Consider the following 22,934-nt stretch of genomic DNA (forward strand, 5'->3'; position numbering starts at 1 on the left):
AACAGTAAGGGTAATTTTATTACCATCAGACTCTTGGTGACTAATTAGCGCCACGCACGTGATCGCAGTGTGATCGTTGAAAGCCATCAGGAGTGGCATGCGTGGGAAGGTCTAAAGGTAAACAAAGAGTAAATAGAAATCGTACAAGCGAACAAACTGTGAAATAACTTTTTTATTTTATACATACTGAGATTCATAAGCGAACAGAACTCAAAGGTAAGTATATCTTTATTTTCTTTCAAAGGAAAACAACGCGCGGTAAAGCCGCCTCTCGGTTCGAGAGTTGCACTGAAATGGCTTCCTTGTAAAATACTTTACATTTAAATTATCAAGTAAAATGCCGTTTAAATGCAGACCTAGTTATTTGTTCATTTGTCTCGTCTCGCCTTTCAAAACAAGAAATTCGTGGAACAGAGAAACTTCGTGTTTGATCTTTTTCTTGGCGCTTTCATTTTCCTGTCCGTCTATAAATTCTTCTACTAATGAATCTAGGCTCTGAAAACGGTTAGTCTGATTTCAAGCCATCTTTCTAGAGAAAAATGCACCTAAGCTCTTAGAAATGTGCTATTTGTCAGTCAAGAGGAGCGGTTTTGTTCACCAGTAAAACAAATGATGTAGCCAATCAGAACGCCGATACGTCGGTTTTCACTGATGAAAAAATCGTATGACCAAACAGCTGGCTTCTCTAGCGCGAAGAGACTATTTTTATCTCGATGCTTTTTGGCGCGTAAATCTCGGTATGTATATAACAATCACAATTATTAAATTAGATCATGGGCTACGAGTGAAGTAACTTTTCAAGTTTTTTTTCCCAAGAGTAAAAACGTGCTCGTAAAACAACATGCATATTTCAGTGCTACAACACACGTTAATAACCCGCAGGGAGAGTTCATTATTAGTCGCAAGATCATTAATTTAACGTCCTACTTAGGCATGGTATGGCTGTCGATATAACTTCAATTAGTCTCTTGCTGGCGTATTTGTACTCATACCACACTAATCCAGTCTGAAAAAGCGATCAATTAGTTTGAAGAGGTGAAAAGAGTTTTTAAATAAAATTCTTTAAAATGCTCTGTTTAGAGCATTTTTTGGAGTTTCCGGGAAAAACGTTGCATAATCACTGAGTGCATGCTAAGCTACCGTGACCAGACAAATAGAGATATCAAAACAATTACACGTTTCGTGGAAAACCCCTGTTCTTATCGAAGAGGCTGTGATTATGAATTAATCAAAATATTTTACCAATAAAGGACAACTGAGGGTTATTTCAGGATAAAGACAAGGACTGTATAATAATATGCCTATTGTCGTGAGCTGCAGCGCTTGCATTGATTAACCTAAGTTTGGTTTAATTGAAAAGTCGACATTTGCACCGCTAATTTGATATTCAATTGCTAGACGCTCATTAAATCACTCGGGAACTCGTGTTTTGACCACTGTGTTAGGAGTGTCTATAGAATTTGTTTTAAAGCGTTCAAAACCCGAAAATCAACTGTCAAGTTGCTCAAAGAGGAGCGGACAGGTTCGAACGCAATCTATTCCAGAGACAGTCTCTTCATGGTTCCACACCAAAGAACGACGTTAACCTCAACTGAAAGGTACCAGAGTAGTTCGGAGGATAAAAAAATCTACCAATGAAAAGCTTTTGTTTGTCTTCTTGAAGGGAATTGTCCATGGAAATGCTCGGTTTGAAGAGATTCGTTGTAGGACAAGTCATTTTGACGAGGGCGTTATCTGCAATGAGGATGTTCTTAGATGAAAATTTTTTTTGAGCGATTTACGTCAATACCATCAGAAAGCTCAGGTTTTTTACGAAAGGGTAAACGTTTGCATCATCAACATCGTTTTTAAGAGGTTTGCATGGGCATAAAGGTCGGGTTTATTGGAAACGAACTAAGGATTATTTGCTGTGTGAACCAGGCGGTTCAAACTGAGTCGTTTGTGAAACAGGTTCCCAAGAAATGACAGAAATAAGACTGCGTTCGCAGCAGTTAGGAACAAGAACTATTGATTTCTTCGCCTTCTCATACATTCGCAGCTAAGGGCACAAATATCTTAAGTGTTTTCATGCTGGACCAGAATTTGATCGCTTACCTAGTTTATGAGCCCATTAGACACCTTGGTATCTATTGTAGTCCTACAATGTTCAAGAAATCGTACTACCATGTTATGAAATGAAACTGAACCGAATACTTTGTTTGTTCCCAAATAACAATTCTCCGAAAAATGAATTTCCGGGTAAGAAAGAACAAATATTGTGTCTAACACCAAGAGAACGCATTCTATTCGTTTCAATTCTTTCTGGATTCCGTGCGCTTCTAGGCTTTGGGCGCCATTAAAGACTGGCTGACGAACAATTGCCTTGATTTTATGCGAGAGCCTTGAATCCCGTTGGCTAAATGAGGTCCCGTGAGTTGGAACCGAATGAACTACAGTGACATACAAGGGAGAACAATGTAACTGTTCAATTTTGTTCTGCTCTTCAAAATTGACCATTGTCTTTGTAGCAAGTCCTTTATCAACTCGTTGAGCTGTTAGACCTTATTGAAGTGTTCAATTTTGCCACTGGTTTGTGATACTTCCAGAGAGCACCCCACAAGGTGTTAATACAGAACGAACACACTTTACCAATCAATGGTTACATAATTATGCGTTATTGACCGAGCGTGAGGTCAAGATTGCTAGGTATTATGAGTTTTATTTTTTGCGCTTTTTATGCGCATTTCCGGTGATGCACCATAGATGTCAGAGTGAAAAGGGGTTGCCAAAAACCCATCTCAAAGTGAAGTACGGAAATGCATTATACAAGTCTTTGGCACTCATTTGGAAGTGTTTTCATTCAGCAAAATTAGATCAATATGCGAAAACCTGGGCTCTAGTGGATTGGCTGTAGAGCAAGCGTAACTGCAACATTATCTAGTAACTGTAAAACCTTCGAGTTACACTCGGCAAGTTTTCATTGCGGTACAAAAATTTGTTATGGGGCATTTATCCCCTTTTTTAGCGCGCCTTTGAAACAAAATATTTTAATTTCATGTATTTGCACTGCGGTGAAGAGATGAAATTAAAAGATCCTCGCAGCTAAGAACACCACTGAAACGAGTAGTTGAAAATAGGACCTGAAAAGAATTCAGGCCCGTAAGGGATTTGAACCCATGACCTTTGCGATACTAGTGCAGCGCTCTACCAACTGGGCTAACAAGCCAACTGGGAGCTCGTTAATATGTTGGGTCCAAATAAACCAGCCAAGTTAGAAATGTTCCTCAAGATTTTTTTTCTTATTAGGGCGACATTGCAAAAGGTAGCATAGTCAATCAGGCAGAAAAGAACACCATAGCTTTCATTTTTTATGTACTCTTATTAGTAAACTGTGAAATATGTTTTTTGTGGGACTTTATCTTCGCGAGTGGTTAAGTGTATGGACCATAAAAATGATGTAACTTGTAACGAAAATAAGGCCACTTTCGGAAAATATATCAACTGGAATATTTGGCCTTCAACCGTAAAATCGCGACCCTATTAGCTGTCATACATGTGCGTAATTTAGCTCTCATTGCAGTTTTGTGAGCGTGCACATCGCAAACGTCCTTCCTAGAGTATTCTCAGGAATTTAATTTGATAGACCATATTCGTATTCTCGGTATTGGACTGGAACTAGCTTGAGATGAAGGCTCGTACGGGAGAGTATCATTGAAAAAAAGATAAAAGTTATAGAATTTGGGCGAAACTTTCCTCTTCTGAAAATGAGCTGGGATTCCGATACCCTTCAGTACCCCCTATTCGATTTTCGCGATTTTAAGTTCCCGCTCAAACAACATACAATCAGGAACTGCATTTCGATTTAAAAAAATTTGAGAAATAGAATATGTTTTAAAACTTCAGGCCCCAGTTGTTCGAAGGCTGGTCAACCCTACTCACCGGATAAATTTCTATCCAGTGGATAAATGTTAACAAAATAAATCCCGCTATCCTTTGGATAAAGATCTATCCAGTGGATAGCGTCATCCACCTTTCGAGCAATCCGGACCAGATGCAAAGTAATACAGTTTAGAAGATGCACTCGTTTATTTTTGTATAACGTTAACCTTTGCTTTGTGATTGAATTTACTTTCATCACATTTCACCACAGCACCCGGGCCACCAAATGGTATTACTGGACGCGTCTGCAAGTCCAGAAAGCACACATCTTGTAGGCGTCTGCATATTTGTGACACCAAACTTGCATTCAAATTCAGGGTTCGCAAAATTCTTCGCTGCGAGTCATCCTGAACGAAGTAGTAGATGATCTTAAGTAGCGTAAGAAGAGGCACCTTTGGAAATTCGGCGAAGAAACTGTTTGATCGTAAACTCCGCCTTTTTCTGCAACCACTGCATCGCCTGCAGAAAATAGATGTTAAGTGTTATCAATGAAGAAGTTTACGCTTACCAATCAAACGACAGAATCAGCAGAATTTTCAATTTGGTATTAGTTTGGGAAGAACCGGTCAGACCTTAACATCTTTTCTGTGAGCAGGTTTTCGAAATGAAATTTTTTTCAAGTTCTGTTTTTTACGAAATTTGATTTCAACAGTCACGCATTCGGGCTGTGCGTAATTTTTTTCGAGCAAGAGGGTCACCATTACATCAACTAATAATTAGACTCGACTCATTCTTGCGTTGAAATAAACAAACGACAACGCTTAACTTACCATAGAAATCCATCTACATGGTTACCAGTCCTCTCTGTCGATTCCATTTAGCAATTGCACTGTGCACATTGTGGAGGATCGGGTAGTAAATAGCATCTTTGAAGCCATTGTATCACATTTAATGGAGGTCCCGTTCGAAGTCGTTAAGTTCGCTTAAGTTCATGTTGTTGCGCTATCTAGCTCAATGCGATCTGGCTCCACTATTTGTGTTTCAGTTTTTATCCACGCTAACACACGCCCACCTATAACACTTATAACCCTTATAGAGACCGAAGTAATGGTTCCGAGGGACCAATCTCTTTAAACCGAACTCCACATAGAACCTACACCACAGTCTATTAATTCGGTGATTTACCTTTTTAACTGATAACGAAAAGGGCTTCTGTTTTTCTCTTTTCACTTTTACCTTTGCTGGCTTCACCTTTTAAACCCTGTTGTGAAATAAAAAACTCATCGGCAACAACGCAAGATGGTCGCGTTCGTAAACTAAAAAGACTACTGGTTGAGAATATATGAAAGTCATATAATTGAACTGCGGATAAAGACGTGAATGAAAGTGATCCTCGCAGTAATGTGCACTACTTGGGCAGTAGTGAAAATAAGGCCTGAAAAAAATTCAGGCCTGTACAGGATTTCAACCCATGACCTCTGCGATACCGGTGCAGCGCTCTATCAACTGAACTAACAAGCCAACTGGGAGCTATTTGAAAAAGACTGGCTGAAAAAGACTACTGACAGTTAAAACTAAAACAAAAGAATGCGATCGAAGCAAAAAGTCTCACCCCTTTGTTTCCCTTGCCTTTCGCGACGTGTACCCAAATAGTTTACATGATAGATAACCAGCTGAATAAGTTCTCCTCCCTGGCTCTTCAGAGCTTGATTACGTGGCGAACTTCAGGCCGTTTAGGAGCGCCTAGACTTCAGCTCGGCCTCCGTAATAAATCTTCTAAAAATGGGCGTTTGTGCTTACATGACCAGAGTAGTGTTTATTACTGCGAAAATCGCTTTTATATTCATTTATCATAATCGATCTTGTTGCCGAGCTCACGGCTCTTCCATGTTAAAAGAGCGACTTTTTCATTCCTTTTTGGCTTTGTGGTTTGGATTGGAGGGTTCTGGTTTCAGGGTTCAGAATGGAAACTTTGTATCTTTTAATTATTCTTCCGAGTAAATAGCTAAATAAACTCACTAAAGAAACAGTTCAGAAAACAGATAACCTGGAAGGACGTAAATTCAAGTTTCATTGGTGTTTCTAAGAAAAAGAAAGAAACTCGTTTAACTGATTTAATAAGGACACTAAACTTCTGATGGAATATGCCTTATACTGACAGTTAAAGTTCTAATTTTCTTCCTAAAAGTCGCAGTGATTTAGCTATGGTAAAGCTGTACATTTAAAAAAAACAAGTAACACCGAAAAATATTTTAGTGGCAACGTTGCTTGTATTTCATGTTACATGCGTATTCTTTGTTGTATGTGTTTTTCGGTCTTTTTTGGAATAACTCAGACGCCGGCCATTACAGGATTATTCTATTTCTTCGACGCTGTAATTTGAAATGAAATCTCCAACCTGTATCAATAACCTTGAGAGAAATCGACGAAAACAGTCGATGGGAAAGAATTGGATTTTTCCAAACACAGAGTTATTGAGCCAAAGCATTGTTTCTGTGCATTTTAGGAATGTTCTGGTTGACACGAATTATTGTCGCGAATTTGATTGTGCCTTCTGACCATGACCTGAACCGAAGGGATGGTTTAGCACTTTTTAAGTAAACTCTTTACCTCATTGTTTTAATTTGAAGTTTTTGTACGATTATAAATTCTATCAAAGCCAAAAGACAACTGGATGATATCGCATGTAATAAAACAAAAATTCAAAATGTACGATTCGTATCGCCTAAAAAATGTTTTGCAATTCTTGGAATCTTAGAAGCTGGACATTTTCCAAGAAAATCGTCTTTACTGTAAACTCGTAATTCTTTTCACCGTTATTTTTTTTGTCTACTTTTCTCGCTGTGGTCAGCTTTGCGTCAGAAGCTTCCAAAGTTTGATTTGGTGTTAGCATGTACTAGAGATGACATTCTTGGTTGATTTTCGATTACCTGACCTTCTTTGAACGAGATTATGTTCAATCATGGCAGTTAAGCATTTTTATAAGACATTCAACGCACTATCTCTTTTCTGATTACCAAAAGCGCAAAGTGAATTTTCGAAATCAGCGCTCGCGACATCATCTAGCTGCAGGTTATACAACAATCATGTCGAGATCACTCAAGGAAACGGTTAATCGTGTCATGTGTGACCGCGGAACATGATTTTTAAGGATAATCATGTTAAGTTCGCGCGCTTTGTGTTGCTTGCCGTCAGTAAGGAAGCAAAAACATGACATCCAGGTTTGCTTCGATATTTTCTTCAGTTTAACTTATTTATTGCTATTTATTTTCTCAACTAGCTTTTACTCAATTTTTCACATATTTTCTAATGCGTAGACTTTTTGTCAATCGAATTATGTGCCGCTGATTTGAATAGAAATTAATTATCAGTTCCACTTACTGTCGTTTTTTTTTCGTTCAATGTATAATGACAGAAAAATTATTAGATTCAGTTTTTGTGTATCCTCTACCTCGATCTTAATTATTATGGATATCACAAAAACCGAATCTAATGATTTTTTTGTCATTTTGAACGAAAAAATAATTATCACGACAGTAAGTGGAACTGATAATTTATTTCTAAATGTGTAAAAATATACAGATAAGCGGCACATAATCCGAAAGGACTTGTCCGCGGAGACATACGGTTTGAATAAGTCAGTCATAGGACGAGACATGTGAGGCGAATGAGGAGTTTATAATGGGAACCAAAGCTAACTGGTAAATGTAAAATGGCTTAGAATGAAAATAATCGTGCAATTTCCGTAATTGCCAACGCAAGTTAAACGCTAAAATTTTATTTCTAAGAAAAGTACAAGTTGGCGCTCAAGAAAATCCATCAACTAAGCGTGAAAACTGATAACAACAACCAAAGACATTTGAAATGTTTTACTTCAGATAAACATAGTGATTACATAGCTTCTTTAGTTGGATATAAAAATCAATCTACGTTGAATTCATTATAACAAAGTAAAAATTTATCAACGTTCTATACGTCAGTCTTTGATCGATTTAGAAGGTAAATTATTTGCTTACCAGCGTCAAAAGGTGCTCTTAAAATTATCATCGACTTCAGCAAAGTTACAATAAATCGTCCACAAAGAAAATTGAAGTAATTCTTAAGTCCTGTTTTTGTGAAATCTAGTCACACTGAACAATGTTACTGTTACTAATATATATGGCATAACTAGTGAAACTTCTTGTATTGAAAAATTTTAATCGCCTCTCAAACCAGTTCCAAGAGAGAAACATCAATTCTCCGTTATGAACACATTAAAGCAAAAGTCAAATGTTAGGAGTGATTTCCTCCCCCTCCCCCTCCCCCTCCCCCTCCACTTTTTCATTTCACTGACATTTTTGTATTTGGAGGGCCTTCAGTCGGCTGATCTTCGTGAAATATAAGTTCTCGTTCAATTCATTACTATTATTGTTCACTCATTTTCATGAATCTTTAATCCTTATTTATCGAGGCAGCTTTTACAAAGGGACAACAAAGGAAGATTTTTGAAAATCAATTGTCTTCATTGAGAAAACGAGGGAACGGTATAGATTCAGCTAGTTTTAGAAAGTTATTTACTAAGTAGCCATAGAAAGTAATCAAAAAAAATTCAATTTTATTTTTTGACTTGGTTTTGAGAGGTTTTGCATCAATTCAGCCTAAATTCCTTTTCTTCTCATTTCTTAGCTATGGATTATGATTTAAAGCAAAAAAAAAACAATCAATCGATCTTCTCCATTCTGTAACTACAGGAAATTTGCCGACTTTCCTGAGTAAAACATGCGTAATTGCGATGAATCGATAATAATTTGTCGCAAAGGTTCGTCTTTGTTAACCATCTTTTTAACACCAAGCAAACGCCGGCAACAGAGATTGCACCTCCACAGAGGAAGGCTTTATAAGCGCCCTGGGTGATGAAAGGTAAGAGAGTATAAATCAGATTGGCTAAGGCAACACTGATAGCAATAGCGCTTGATTAGTTGTCCTAGTACTCTATATTAGTACTCAATACGCTGATTAGCAGAGATCATTTGAATGGGTTAAAATATATAGCATTCAACAATAAAGTTGGGCGCAAGAAAGTTGAACAGGAAGTTGAAATTAAACGTTGTAAGCTTACGAGAGGCTGTAAAGTCTCCAGCCACAATGATAAGTTTCAAGAGAAATCTAGAATTGAAGGCAGATTACATCGCATTATAAAACTTCCATGAAGGAAATACTGTCGAGAATCTTTATACAAAGTTCTCTTGCTGCCACTTTGTAATGTTTCAAAATGGTTCACCAGCCTATACCTGGTAGACAGATTTTCAACAAAGAGAAAAAATATGCAGTATAAACAATTGAAAGCTGGGCCACTGAGCAAATCACGAAAAGACCGAATGCTGCGAAACAGGAAAGCCGTGCGAGCGTTCAACTGAGTAATCGTTACTTTTGCAAAAACTGCTAACATAGAATTCCTAAATATATCTGATATCTAGTAAGGAGTACTCAATTACAAGTCAAACAACCGAAGCCATGGGCTCCAGTTTTTAACTTAACTTTATAGCCGGGCTGAAACATTATTAAAACCCCTTGTAATATGGCTGAAAAGTTAGTTTTCATCGCTTTGAGCTAAGGGATTAGATTTTTGCTGATATTTGAGTAACTTCGGGGAGCAATTGCCTTAATGCTCGAACAAAAGTCTTTTTGGATTTAGATTTACATTTGGGTGCTACACCATAGATGTCAATGAGAGATACTAAAATGTAAATTGTGGAGTTATTTTCCTAAGTCTTAAAGTTTTTATTACTTCTTTTGCTGATTTCCGAATGTCGAAATTGGCCTGGCTATTAAGGACTCATATCACTAAGCTTGACTAAAAATTTAATCCTGTAGTATCTTAGTTTTTTCCGAATACGTTTTACTCTTAATTGACATCTCTTCGAAATCGTGCTTGATTTCTTTAAGGTCAGTTTTGAATTTTTGAAAAATTTCGTGAAGCTTTTTCTCCTCTTTCCCATAGCGGAATGCGTTTTTCACTTTATTGCCAAGAAAAGAGGCAGATAACCCACTTACAGTAACACCACCACTAATTGTAGCCCCAGCAGCACTTGCTTTCAGTCCAATTCCCACTCCAAGTATTCCACCAAGACCATAACCGATTGCTGCAGCTCCACCAGTGACCCCTATGCAGACAGCAATGAAACAAAAAAGTTCAAATTCCAATTAGAATTTCAATTTAGAGCGGTTTTCATTTGCGGCACTTTTGACGGTGAGTCTGGGCGGGAGTTAAGAGCCTAGCTAAAGCAAACTTGAGCAAGCCTAGACGCCTTTAAAGCGCCCAAGATAACATATGTGATAATAAACCGTTAAAACTGCTACACTATTTGAACTGGTTCTGAACTCTCTAACGAATAATCTACGAATACGTCTTGGACCTCACATGGATATGCCTTGTTCTGTTTAATAAAAAGATTCGGTTCCATCACCTAAGAGGTAAGCTTCATACAAGCGCGTTTTGTCGAAAAGGTGAGAAGGTGAAGTTAAGTCAAGCCAAAGTTTGGAAATTATGGTGCGCTTGATTAATTAATTTGCCATGTAATCAATTATAGAGGTATTGTCCTATCCAGTATCTCAACGCAATATGCAAAACAGCGCTGTAAAGAAAAGCGAAACTACGAATAAAGCTTGAATCCGTGTAAATGACCCAAAAGTAATTCTTCTCCAGGATTTTTGTCTTCCATAACAAAAATTGACCGTTTCAATAGCAAACTGAGAAAAATATGGAAGAATGTTTTCCGCTTACCTATGAGGGCGCAAGCACAAGCTAATGTGAATCTAGTTCTTTTGCTTTCCCGTTCCTTGAAAGCTTTGATGTCTTTGTCAAAGTCACAAAGGACGTTTTCTGCCTGGTTTATGAGATTTCCCCATGTCTCCAGGGCTGCATCCAATTCAAGCTTTTTCATTTTGATTGGTTTAAGATCTCTCTCCGAACAAGATGCAAGTGATCCCATGCTTTCATTGATCTATAAGTGGAAAATAAAAAGTGGAAAGCTTGATTAGTTGTTAATGTATGTATGTATCATATATTATATAAAAACTACTTTCCTTCAAACTGGAATGTATCATGCGCATGACTGAAATCTGAAAGCTTACCATTTTATCTATGGCCTCCATTATCATGTGTACCTCTTGCTTCGCAAGACAGGTTCGATTGATGAAAAACTTTAATCGCTGGATTACTGGTTGCATTTCTCCTGGCAACCCTTTTGACAACTGATCAATTTCCAGATTGTCAGTCTGGCTCTTTAAGTGTGTCGTCTCCGCCAAGTTAGTAACATAACCATTTACAATCGCAGACACCATGTCACTGATCATTTCTACGACTCGACCTGTTCCATTTCCTTCTTTAACCAATTTTCTTAGATCATTTAATGTTTCATCTAGTTTGAAAACAGATTGTAGCTCCACGGTTATATCTGTGCCAGTTTTTAAGAACACGAGGTCCTGCACGGCCCTTACACACGTTTGAAATGTAGTTTCATCAAACATTGTGTGGATATCCTGCAATATAATAAAAAAAACTCTTAAATACCGACAAGTATTCGCTGTCATCAAACTTACCTTATACGGGGTAGGAGCGCGGGCTTATTTCCAGAATTACTCAACAAATGTGAAAAATTAACCTTTATTCTTAATCATTAACTGAGATTTATCGACTGCTGACCAAAATCGAAGATTTTTGCTGACTACCGACAAAGTAATGAAATTCTAATGAGGACCCCCCTCCCACCATTCATACCCCTTGGAAAAGCTGTTGGTGATGGATCATGTGATTCGTCAGCAGAGAATCTGATGACCTCATCATGACGGATCAATTCTCACGAATTCCTTGCTCATAAGTAATAAAACGGAAAAGTCGGCTTCTGCACACTGGATCTCGTCTCGTTCGTTTAATCATTTCATAAATGAAGGATCTTTAGAACGACTGCCGAAGCGCTGCGCGGTAAACCGGACATATAGTAAGCCGCTATTAAAAAAAGAGAAAGATCTTACGCTGCTAAATTGCATCCCATTGAGGATTTGCTTACCTTTTCCTAACTTGCATTTGAGCTACGAAAACGAAGTCACAGTTTGATAATACACGATTGTGTTATGCAAGGAATGCATCTTGTTGGGCATTGCGTCCATTTGGATTAAGCTGATCACTTTTTTTAAACTGATACACGGATGTTTAGTCTATGATTAAATAACAGCCGGTAAATTAAATAATTTATCATACGATCGAACACACGGAATTCAAATTCGGCGGAGAAATATCTTTGAAATTGCTATCACGACATTCCTTTCATACCGGCACTGGCCCACGGGCGCTGTCGGAAACCTGAATTACGTTCCAAACTATTCGATCAAATTGTATACGTGAACTCACCTTAACGCCAATCAGAGTTACTTCAAATAAATATGAATCTCTCAGTAATTTGTTGTTCTTCACTGCGATGAAGGCAAAACGATTCCTCGACTCTAGATTCGCGAGTGCGCCCCAACTTCGTTAGCCAACAAATGCGCTATGGACTCTGGAACTGCACCTTAATTATGGATAAACAACCAACCCTTTAGCCAATCAAAACAGAATGATCGGAACCTGTAAGACCGGTTTTTGGGCTATAAATATTTTTATGAAACAAGTGGGTTGGGCATGAGATAGTACCTCTATTATGGTATGCAAACAGCCCCCTCTAATTGATTGAGGCCATGACAACTTCAAAGTGTTCAAAATTGCATTAATAAGTCCCAGGAATTAAAATTAATTTGCGAAACATTGGCTTGTTTAGCTGCATTCCAATCGATGGCATTGTCTCATCCAGAAGATGCGTTTTTAGTTGTTATTAGGGACCTCAAGCGGTCACGACGCTAAAATGTTTTGGAAAAGGCCCGTTATAAGATGAACTTCAGTATTTTTATGAAATTACGCAAAGAGCTCGAAGTTTTCAACGTCTCGAGCTTTACCAAACCCTTTTTTTATTGTAACATGTTAGGCCAGTAGAGTTCCCACAAGAAAATTTACCTGCCCTCGGAGCTTTCTCTCTCTAAATACGCAAAATTTGATAAATCAAAGTAGTTGTTTGGAGAGTTGCAATCACGCTTTGTAAAGCATTGGTTAAATATCGTGGGTGACTGATTCGTTGTTTTGTGTTCGTCGAATTGCTTTATGTTCATGTTTAGACTAAGTCATAAATCTGATGCCGTGCTTTAATTTCCGAAGTAATATTGTTTTCGAATTAAGAGTGACTTATAGAAGCAAATACGACCTTAAATTCAGCTTTCAGTGTTTAATGTTTTTAAGAAATGGTACATAACGCACAACTTACGTTAACAGGGACGTTCCCATTTGATGTCATTTCAGTGACACTTTTGAGCAGCATCGCTGCTTAGCTGGGCTGTTTCGGAAGGCAGTGCGAACTTAGTGTAGCCTAGTATTTCAAAATAAATGATTTCAGTGCCTAAGTGTCTGATTTACGTTAAGTGGCATTTTGAGAAAATGAAAATGAAAATAGAGCGACGTCGGCTTCTGCTTCTTGTCGCTCGGACGCCATCGATTGTCGGCGTGTCTCTTAAGTTCAAGCCTTTTAGTAAGAAGTAAGGTATGGTGAATATTATTTCTCGATTAAACAAGTCAATACCATTGTTAACAAACTAAAGGCAAACGTGAAATGTGTGGATTTCGGATGGATACGATGATAGTTATGGTGAATTGCAAGCCAGCTTGATGGCAGAATCACAACTGTCCTTCCTCTACCAGTCGCAATAATTCATTTATTGCCTCGTAAAGCTCTTTAAAAGATAAAGACTAAACGAAAAAATCAAACTAAAACAAAAACAAAACAAACCATTCGACATCCGACACAAATTTTACGGTCCTTTTCTGTAAACTTATCAAAGAGAAATCTTTATCGCTGGTGTTTATCTCGCATTTTTTCCATTTCTTTAAATTTACTCTGTCTTCAGTACACTGACTAATGAGCCCTCCAAAAGACACTACAGTGATGTTATGCAATCAGAAAAAAGACAGCAATTTTGACTAGGACCTTAGTACTATTTAACTTTTAATTTTACGAAACTTAAACAGGAAAGAATTCTTTGATGCATTTGTTATGTACTATATAGCACAAACAGTTTTCGAAACATATGGTCAATATGCAGCACCATTTGCAACTTTTATGCTATGTACATCTGAGTGAAATTTCTGAGAATCAAGCTCGCGATAGTGCTAAAAAAATAAGCGAAAAGTCTTCTCGGGTTCAGCCATTTCAATGAAAATTCCTAGAAATACGAGGATACGTCAAAAGCTAGAGCACATAACAGAATCAATTTCATGGAATTCACCAAATCATCGTCAAGTTATCACGATTTATGGCTAAATTCCAATCAATGATTTTAAGGACCGAACAAGTTAAACGAAAGGGACTCACTGGTGTTTCCTCTAGCTGAGAACAAAGCTCATGATTAATTTTACAGAGGATTTGAACTGGGCTGTAAACCAACTCAGATGTTATTAGAATAACAATAAGAAATAGCTGTGTCTCCAAATGTGTTGTTGTTCGCTGCGATGCAGAGCTAGCAATTCATTATTTCAGCCAACGGTTTACTAATAAGATTGAAAAGTACAACTCTCGCCGAGAACATAGCTCCTGATTAATTTTTAAGTGGATTTGAACTGGCCATGGGTTGTGAAAGAGCAGAGTTGCGCACATATTAGAATGACAGTAAGAAATAGAAACGTCTGCAAATGATTTGTTGTTCGCTGTGATGCAGAGCAAACAATTCATTATTTAAGCCATTGGTTTACAAATAGGAATGAAAAGGACAACAAGCACCTTAATTTCTTACTTGGAAACTCTCATTATATGCGTGATATTTTTCCTTTAACAAGAAGAATAATGAAACGAAGAGAAAGCACGATCCTCAGAGACTAACGCCTCCTTCAACAAAGCCCAATATATTACAGAAGGTTAAGTTATTTTAAAGGAAAACGAATTGCAAAAATTTGTAAAGTAACAGTTCTATTGTTTTTCAGTTGTCGTGAATAGCGAAAACTCCTCGTGGCAAATGTGTTTATATCATTGAATCTATTAGGACCTTTCATCTCATGGTCAAATTCCAAAAATATAGTCTTCTTCAGATAATTAGGACAGATTTCATAATTATCTTTTGCTCACCTTATCAAATCGGTTCCCAATTTCAAGAAAAAGGTTGACAGACTCAGAAAATTTCACTAGATTAGGAGGAGCAGAGATGTTCTTTGAGGTCCTTCCTGCAACACATCTAGCCAAACCCATCTCGGCAGCTTCACGGCCTTTCCTCGAGGTAGTGTGGATCGGGTTTTTCTTTACCAGTTTAAATTTCCTATGTTCAGGAGAATGGTGGCCCTTTACAAGAAATTATGCTCTAAAGCAAGTTACTGTGCCCAAGGGTTGCGACAATTAAACGATTCAACGGCATAAATGCTAGGATGACTACTTCATTTATCTTCGACGTGAAAACCATCTTATGTCTTCAGACTTGTAAGTGAAAAGCAAGAACCAAGTTGAATTGATTAGAGATTCTCATTTATCCGTCATCTATCAATGGCAATAAATCATTTACACCTAGGTCCTTTAGAGCTCTTCAAAGGTAAAATACAAAAAAAAAACCAAACATATGATAACCGGCGCGTGCTTATTCTCTCCTGTAGACTGATTCTCCTCAATCAAGTCAACCCTGTATCTCTGATGTTTATCAAAGATTTGTTTCACTCCTTTAATCTGCCCTCTTTAAATTTAACAGTGAACTCTTCAAGTGGCATGACTGAGCTATAACACTCAAAAACTGAAGACAACAATAATTTAAACTTGCACATCAGATATACTAACTCTAATTTTGCAAAGCTCCAACAGGAAATAATTCCCACAAGTATTTAGGTATTTTATAACACAAATTTTCGAAACATATCATTAGCACATAACAATATTTGCAACTTTTATGCTGTCTAGATCTGAGTGGAATTTCTAAGAATCAAGCACGCGATGACATGAAAAAGAAATTAACCTTGAATCTCCTCGGTTCAGTCTTTGCAGAAGAAATTCCTAGAAACCCGAAAACATGTCATATGCAAGAGCACATGGGAGAATTAATTTCATGGAATTCAAAATCGTCAAAATTCCGATTCATGGCGAGATTCATGACATTTGACGATCAAGCGAGTGAGCTGAAGGGAAGTGACAATGGATTTAGTTAAGCTGGGTTTAAAATAAACTATGCGTACGAAATCTCTCAACTCGCGTACATTAAGTGTAAACTCGCCTCATTAAGAAGGTCCTTCACAACTAACTACTGCTGCTCACCATGATGTTGAGCAAATACATCGTTACTTAAGTTATCGGTTTATAAGTTCAATTAAGAGAAAAATTCACTTTAATTTACTTACTTGGCGAAGCTCAGAATAGGTGATATTTTTGCCCAAGCAATAACCCGAAATAAAACAGACAATCATCGGGGAGATACAGCAATCCACAGAGACCAAAGCCACCTTCAATAAGGATCAATGAGGCAAAATTATTGCGGACATTTGAGTTCTAACGAAAAGCGAATACAAAACACTTGTGAACTAATAATTCTTTTCCAGTGTAATTGTTGTGAATACTGAATATTCTTCATGGAAATCAACGATCTTTATTACCAGGTGATATATGACCTTTTAATCTCGTGTCTGAGTTCCTAGAAAACAGCCTGCTCCACAAGGTAATTCTTTTATGTATATCGTTTGTTCATTTCGAAGAATCAGTTCCATAGTATCAAGAAAAAGGCTGACAACTATTTCAGAGTATCTCACCGGTCTGAGAGTGGAAATGTACTTTGAATTCATTTCAGTTTCTGACATCAAAACAAAAAAATACATCAATTAGGAGATGCAACTGTGTAGTCTGCTTCATGAGAAGTGCTACTTTATTTGGCTTCGCCGCTTACTCTATCTTACACACTAAACTTTTAAAGCGAAAAGTAATACATTAAATTACATCCTTGGATTTCTGGCTCAGTTTAGGGTTAAAAAAATCCGAAATTGTTTACAATTAATATATTATGGACCAAAGATGACCTAAATCTGTGAGGTGAAGAAGGAGACGTCTTTCTTGACGGAAACGGTAATACTAGATCATTTGACCTCTGAATATTATTTCACTCGTTCGCTTTCCTAGAAAACGACATCCTTGGCAAGAATGGTCTGGTGCTTAGCATTTGTTTCATTAGAACAGCTCTGTGATAATTTAGAAACAAACATAATTTTTGTATGGCCTACAATACAATTTGTTTATTGCGAAATCAGTTCTTACCAGGGTTACAGGTACTGATTTCAGACCGAGACACAAAATTGAAAATTGATAAGTTGTGTAAAGTGTAACAGAGGGGTACGCTTCTTTGTGTCGAGCTTCTTGAAACTATAATTGCGAATTCCAAGACCTAAAAATTGATGAGTATAAATTTAACCTTGGTAAGGACTACATCTCCTAAAGCAATCTTTTGACATCTATTTGTAAAATGACTTGCTTCAGAATTTAATTCTCTCGAATAGGGTGACCCTAACGATAATCACGAGAATGGCTTTCCTTTGTGTAAAGAATGCTGTTTTCCAGGAATACAGACATGAGATTAAAAGGTCATACAGCCTGGTATAAAGATTGTGGATTTCCTTGGGTATTATTAACTATTCACGACTACAGAATGACAAAAGATCTGTAGGTTCGCTTGAATTCGTTACTCGTTACAACTCGACCTTCTCTGGTATATTTGCCTTTACCGAGGGCAGCTTTGGTCTCTGCGCTGGTCACTGTATCTCACGCGATTGTTATTTCGGGTTATATCGCGGTTACATAAAGCTTTGCCAAGTAAGTAAATTAAGGTATATGTATCTTGTACACCGCATGCTCAAGTAACGAAGTATTTGCTCTGTATTCCAGTGAACAACACACATTAGGAGACATTGATATTTCTTAATTGTTCTTCATGTGAAAGATCGCCTGTAGGTATAGAATATGTACACATGGTTCGTTTACAACCCAATTCAACATCCACTAGTTTCTTAAGCTTTATTCTCGGCAAAAAAGGAAACAATACTCAGTCAACTTCGTTTCGCTTTCGTGGTGCTTCAAATCGTTGACTGGAAGCTAAGCTCGCCATGAATGGCAGCAACTTGACGATCACCTTTTGAATTCCCTGAAATTGATTCAGTCACGTGCTTTAGCATTAGAAATATATTTTCGTATTTCAATGAAATCTCGTGAGCTTAATCACTTGCTTGATTCTCAGAAATTCCATCCGCACTTAGAATAGAAAGTTGCAAATGATGTTAGGCAGTAACGATAAATTTCAGTCGAAACTTTGAGTACTAAATAACACCAAAAAATGTTTGCAAGAAAAGAATTCCTTTTGAACAAGATAAAATTAGAAACCAAATCGATAAATCGTTGTCCAACGGATTAGTGCTGAAAAAATGTACTGCACTATCCATTGGATAGATGCTGTTTTGTAAGAAAGCGAACGAGTAAAGAGTATTTAAAGGCCAAAACGTTCAGCATTAATTCTCTCTATTTACTTGAAATATTCAGCTCATATTCGGTCCTGAACTTATTAAGTGTCAAGATTTTCGAATCGTTTGATGTATATTCTTAGACAGTCTTAAGTTTGGGACCGCACTTTAACTGCGCACCTGTGTCTTAACAGGAAGTCTGATGACTAATATGGTTTTCACGTCGAAGACAAATGAATTTATATTCACTACAAATATTTAGCTCGTATTAGATCCTGGAGTTGGTATCAATAAGTGACAAGATTTTCATGAAAAGTTTCATGTCTATGCTTTAGACAAAGTCATAGATATTGAGATTAAGCTTTTATTTCATGCCCTCCACCCATAAAATCTAAGGACACAATAACGTTTTCACAGCGAAGACAAATGACAAAATGACAAAAAATGACAAATGAAATAATCTCTTAGAATTATTCACCTGAAACTACTGAAGGACAAATCTTTGTGCACAATAACTTGCTTTAGAGAATAATTTTCGCGAAGGGGACGACGATGGAATTCTTTCGAGCAGGGAAAAGTTAACCGAGTAAAGAAACGCACTGATATGCAAGCTTTCTCGTGGAACGGCCCCGAAGCTGCGAGATCGGTTTGACGAGTTAATGAAATAAATTGAAAGTGTTCTTATATCCTAGTAAGATGATTTTATTTTGTCGATATTTTGACAATGGAACCGTTTCGCTGAAATGAACAAATAATCAGTCATGAGACGTATTTTGAATCGTATGAAAAAAGCTATTTTCTGTGAATTCGAAAACCCCACGAGCGTTACTTACTCATCCCAGAAGCAATATTACCACAAAAGCGGTAGTGATCGATTAAACAGTGGTATGATTTCAATTCACTTGCGCCAGGTATGAGCGGAGATACACTTTTTACCGCTCCTAAATTGAATTTGTGCTATTTTCCTCACGCTGCACTCGTCTGGAATCGTTAGGAAGGAAAAAAAACAAAAGAAAGCATCGTATAATTATCCCACAGTATATAACCATGGTTTACAACGCGTGACTTCAACTATCCTAACAAAAAGTGAAATATTGTGTATATTGTGTATTCCTGGACGACAAGATGTCATCGATTTGAATGCGGCCAAACTAATGGTTTGCTAATTTTTATTAACGAGGCCTCTCCAGTCAAAGTTTTCTAGATTCAATTTTTGGCGTGTTTCTAATAACCTTTTTGTGCAAAAAAATTTGATGCGATGCGGAGCCACAGCTTCAAGCAATTGGAGGGGGGGTGTCAGCATATCCTGATATGGTGATTACTCCATGCCCCCACCCACTTTTCAACCAAAATAACTCAAGAACCTGTTTGACGAGTTCAAGATTATTCCGTTTTGATTGTTTAGCGAGTTGTTTTTTTATCCGAAATAGAAGTGCATACAGAACATGTTCGCATATCTCGCAGCACAATGCAGGTGTCTTACAAAAGGAGCGTCATGATTGCAATTCCAAGACTGCAACATATCCGCAGAATTTGTATTCCGGCGGTTTGATCGCAAGAAAAAGTTCTACATACGCTACGAGTTTATCATTGACAGTCTTGTGTGAAGCTAAGCTTAATCGATTTTGACCAAATTAATGCAATACTTAACAAGCTGCCGACCTTAGGTATCTCAGCCATGGATCATCAAAGACAGCATTGTTTTCAAAGCCGCTCTCTCCTTGAAGAATTATCCAAGTTGTCAATTACACACTCTTTAAAAGGCAATTTTCTGGGGCAATGTTTTATAAGATGTTATTTGGCTAATAGATAACAGCAGACTACTTGCCCAGCGCATTGCGCAGAGCTTCGGCAGCAGTTTCTGCAGCCGTTTTCCTGAGTTACTGCCATCAAATGACTTTAAATTTATAAAATGATCAGAAGATGCGAAGAGAAAGAAAATTAAAAAGTATTAACTCGACGAGATCCAGAGTACAAGAGGGCTCCGTTATCTCCGAGGAGAAAAAACATCTATCATCTGTTCTGGTTTCTAATGGTTATCCTTTTTCTTTATTGCAGAAACTTACCAAGACCGGAAACCCAAACGACAGTGCCGAACCCGCCACCGAGTTCAAAGCCACTGCGGTTTTACTTTATGTTAAAGGTCTATCGGAACAGCTTCGCCATTGCCTACAACAACAAGGCGTACGCGCTGTTTTCAAGTCGGAGACTACGCTAAGATCTCAGTTAGTACGACCAAAAGACGCTGTCGACCCGGCTAAAAAAGATGGTGTAGTTTACAGGATTCCCTGTGAATGCGGCAAGGTATACATCAGAGAGACTGGAAGACCTATGCAAGACAGAATTAAAGAGCACGATCGAGACATTCGACTCGCCCGTACTGAGACCTCCGCCGTTTCAGAACATGCCCACAACAACGGACACAAGCCACTCTGGAACGAAGTAAAGTTTATTGATCGTGACCCTTATTACTACACGCGCAGGGTCAAAGAGGCTATTCATATAAGACTTCACCCTAACAACATCAACAGGGATAGTGGAATAGAAATTCCAGAAGCGTGGATGCCCAGGATCAAGAAACACAACAACAGGAGAGCCGTGCGACAGCGGACCGCCGAGGGAGCAAATCACTGAGTGAATAGCAAGGATCGAAATGCACCAATCAGAGCTGTTGAAAAAAAAACTAATCACAGCAGAGCATCATACTTTATCATGACCAGTCGACCTCATCGCCTGAAGAAGACTAGCAGTATGCAATCGAAACGTCGCGATCTACATCACACGTGACTACATAGTGAGACAAACGAAAAACTTAGCTTTTTATTGTTATTCGCCACGATGAATAACAACAACCTTTTCCACGAAAAGATATGAAATATTCGATAAACGGACCCGGGCAACATTAGCTGACGAAATTTCCCTGAAAATATCCTAGATGCGTCTTTGAAGTCATTGAGGTTTTCTGGTCAGCTATGGTCTATTGAGTAGAGGTCACTTTTATTCATATGAGAGATCGTGTGATACAGTCCTAAATAAATCTCTGAATGCCTGAAAGAAGGATATTTAGTATGATTTAAGGCAATTACTTGAGGATAACTGTGGCAAGTTTAGTTCGAGGACTAGGATTATACTTTACGATAACAAATGTAATCAGTAGTAGAGAGAAGTGCTTTTGACTTTAAGAACAAGTCTCTGTAAGAATCAAACATCTTGGGAAATGAAAATTTTCAACCCCCCTTTAAATTTTGAATGCAGTTAGGCACTCAGGGGGGATGCACAAAAATGCCCTTTTTAAGGGTCGTAGCACTCTTGTTGCCATGTTAACAACAACTGCTTGTTCGAGGCCTGGGGCCTCATTTTCAAACAAAAACGTCGCAAAAAAAAGAGTGAAATGTTTATTTCTCTATCTCAAGCTAAATACAACATTACAAATTGGCTACCTTACATAGTGACATCATTCGTCTTCACTTTGATCCATTCAATTTTCCCTGAGAGTGAATGTGAACACACCAAGAGATTATTCATCTCGGTATAGTTTCGGTCATTTTTGTTGTCGGGTAAAACAGGGAAAACGTTTATCTGACATGTCTGAATTTCTCCAAAAGTACACCGATCCTGGAACTGAAACTACCCATCTAGCTGGTTATAATATTCTAGTTTTTAAATATGTAAAAATCTCTGCGGGCCTGCCTCGACTTTTTATAGGGGCAATTCGCGAAAAAAGCTCAAAATCAGATATTGCATAATTTGGCGATGTTTACATCTAATGTTCTCAACAACAAATGTTTCAGACAAATGAAACATGCACGGCTTTGGAAGAATGTTATCTTATGAGCAATATCCAGAAGAGAAATCTCGCCTCTCGTTGTCATCTTTTAAAAAAAAATGGATCAAACTTAATGGAGGACTACTCGACGCAACTTTAAACATATACCTCAAATCGTGTGCATATCATCCAGATTCCGAGTGCTGCACCTTCTTTAATGGAATTTGAGCAACCCGAAGTCCTCTGAAGATACACTGATATACCTATATGTCATTTGAAACATGTTGAAGTCGGCTGATCTACACTGAAGTATCCTCACACCGATCAATTGTCATAAACATGTACGTTGTCACGATGGCGTGACGCTGTATTTCTCCATGAAGTTTCCATCGGTCGCTCCAAAGAAGACAGGAAATGGATATTTTTCATATATATTTCAGCAGATTTCCGCTTTCTGAAGTAAAAAAAAACAAAAAAAAAAAAAAAGAGGAAAACCGTGATTGAACGCTCGTAAACACTGAGAATCTAAGAGTATAAATCGTAACTTGTCAGCGGCAGTACTACATGTAAAACCCAGTTGCAACCAAATCAATTTGAACGACATAGGCATCTCCTTACAAAGAGCAGATACGGGCAGTTATCATTTCCTTGTGACAGGGATTAAGATATTTCAAATCATCTGAAAACTGTCAGAAAACTGTTAAAAAATTTGCATAAGATATTACGAGGAGAGACTTATCACCGCCGCAGTGCTATCGAGTCAATCAATGTTTCCTTCCATGTCTTGAT

The 22,934-nt window shown here is 37.7% G+C and overlaps 1 protein-coding gene and 1 pseudogene across 2 annotated transcripts; one reads left to right on the plus strand and one right to left on the minus strand.

Moving 5' to 3' along the window:
* Nucleotides 1-7,712: 7,712 nt before the first annotated feature.
* Nucleotides 7,713-12,407, minus strand: LOC149048422 (uncharacterized). 2 transcript variants are annotated; one of them, XM_089201087.1, is made up of 5 exons: nucleotides 12,248-12,407; nucleotides 10,972-11,379; nucleotides 10,622-10,841; nucleotides 9,892-10,001; nucleotides 7,713-8,743 (listed from the first exon to the last, which is right to left on the minus strand). In XM_089201087.1, the coding sequence occupies exons 2-5, from the start codon at nucleotides 11,365-11,367 to the stop codon at nucleotides 8,558-8,560; spliced, it is 912 nt and encodes a 303-aa protein (XP_089057213.1). In that variant the 5' UTR covers nucleotides 11,368-11,379; nucleotides 12,248-12,407; the 3' UTR covers nucleotides 7,713-8,557. The 2 variants fall into 2 exon arrangements, with proteins under 2 accessions (XP_089057213.1, XP_089057212.1); XM_089201086.1 differs by having other exon boundaries at nucleotides 7,713-10,001.
* Nucleotides 12,408-20,302: 7,895 nt separating this feature from the next.
* Nucleotides 20,303-21,777, plus strand: LOC149048423 (uncharacterized; annotated as a pseudogene).
* The last annotated feature ends 1,157 nt before the right edge of the window (nucleotides 21,778-22,934 follow it).

The sequence above is a fragment of the Pocillopora damicornis genome, chromosome 3 (assembly GCF_964200805.1).
Source record: "Pocillopora damicornis chromosome 3, jaPocDami1.2, whole genome shotgun sequence".
In the NCBI taxonomy this organism is placed as follows: domain Eukaryota; kingdom Metazoa; phylum Cnidaria; class Anthozoa; order Scleractinia; family Pocilloporidae; genus Pocillopora; species Pocillopora damicornis.

Excerpts from the sequence above, each read along its gene's own strand:
- LOC149048422 (XM_089201086.1), bottom strand. The coding sequence starts at position 11,367 with ATGTTTGATGAAACTACATTTCAAACGTGTGTAAGGGCCGTGCAGGAC. Across the intron at positions 10,842-10,971 it reads TGGAGGCCATAGATAAAATG|ATCAATGAAAGCATGGGATC; the intron begins GTAAGCTTTCAG and ends TTCCACTTATAG. Across the intron at positions 10,002-10,621 it reads TTGTGCTTGCGCCCTCATAG|GGGTCACTGGTGGAGCTGCA; the intron begins GTAAGCGGAAAA and ends CTGTCTGCATAG.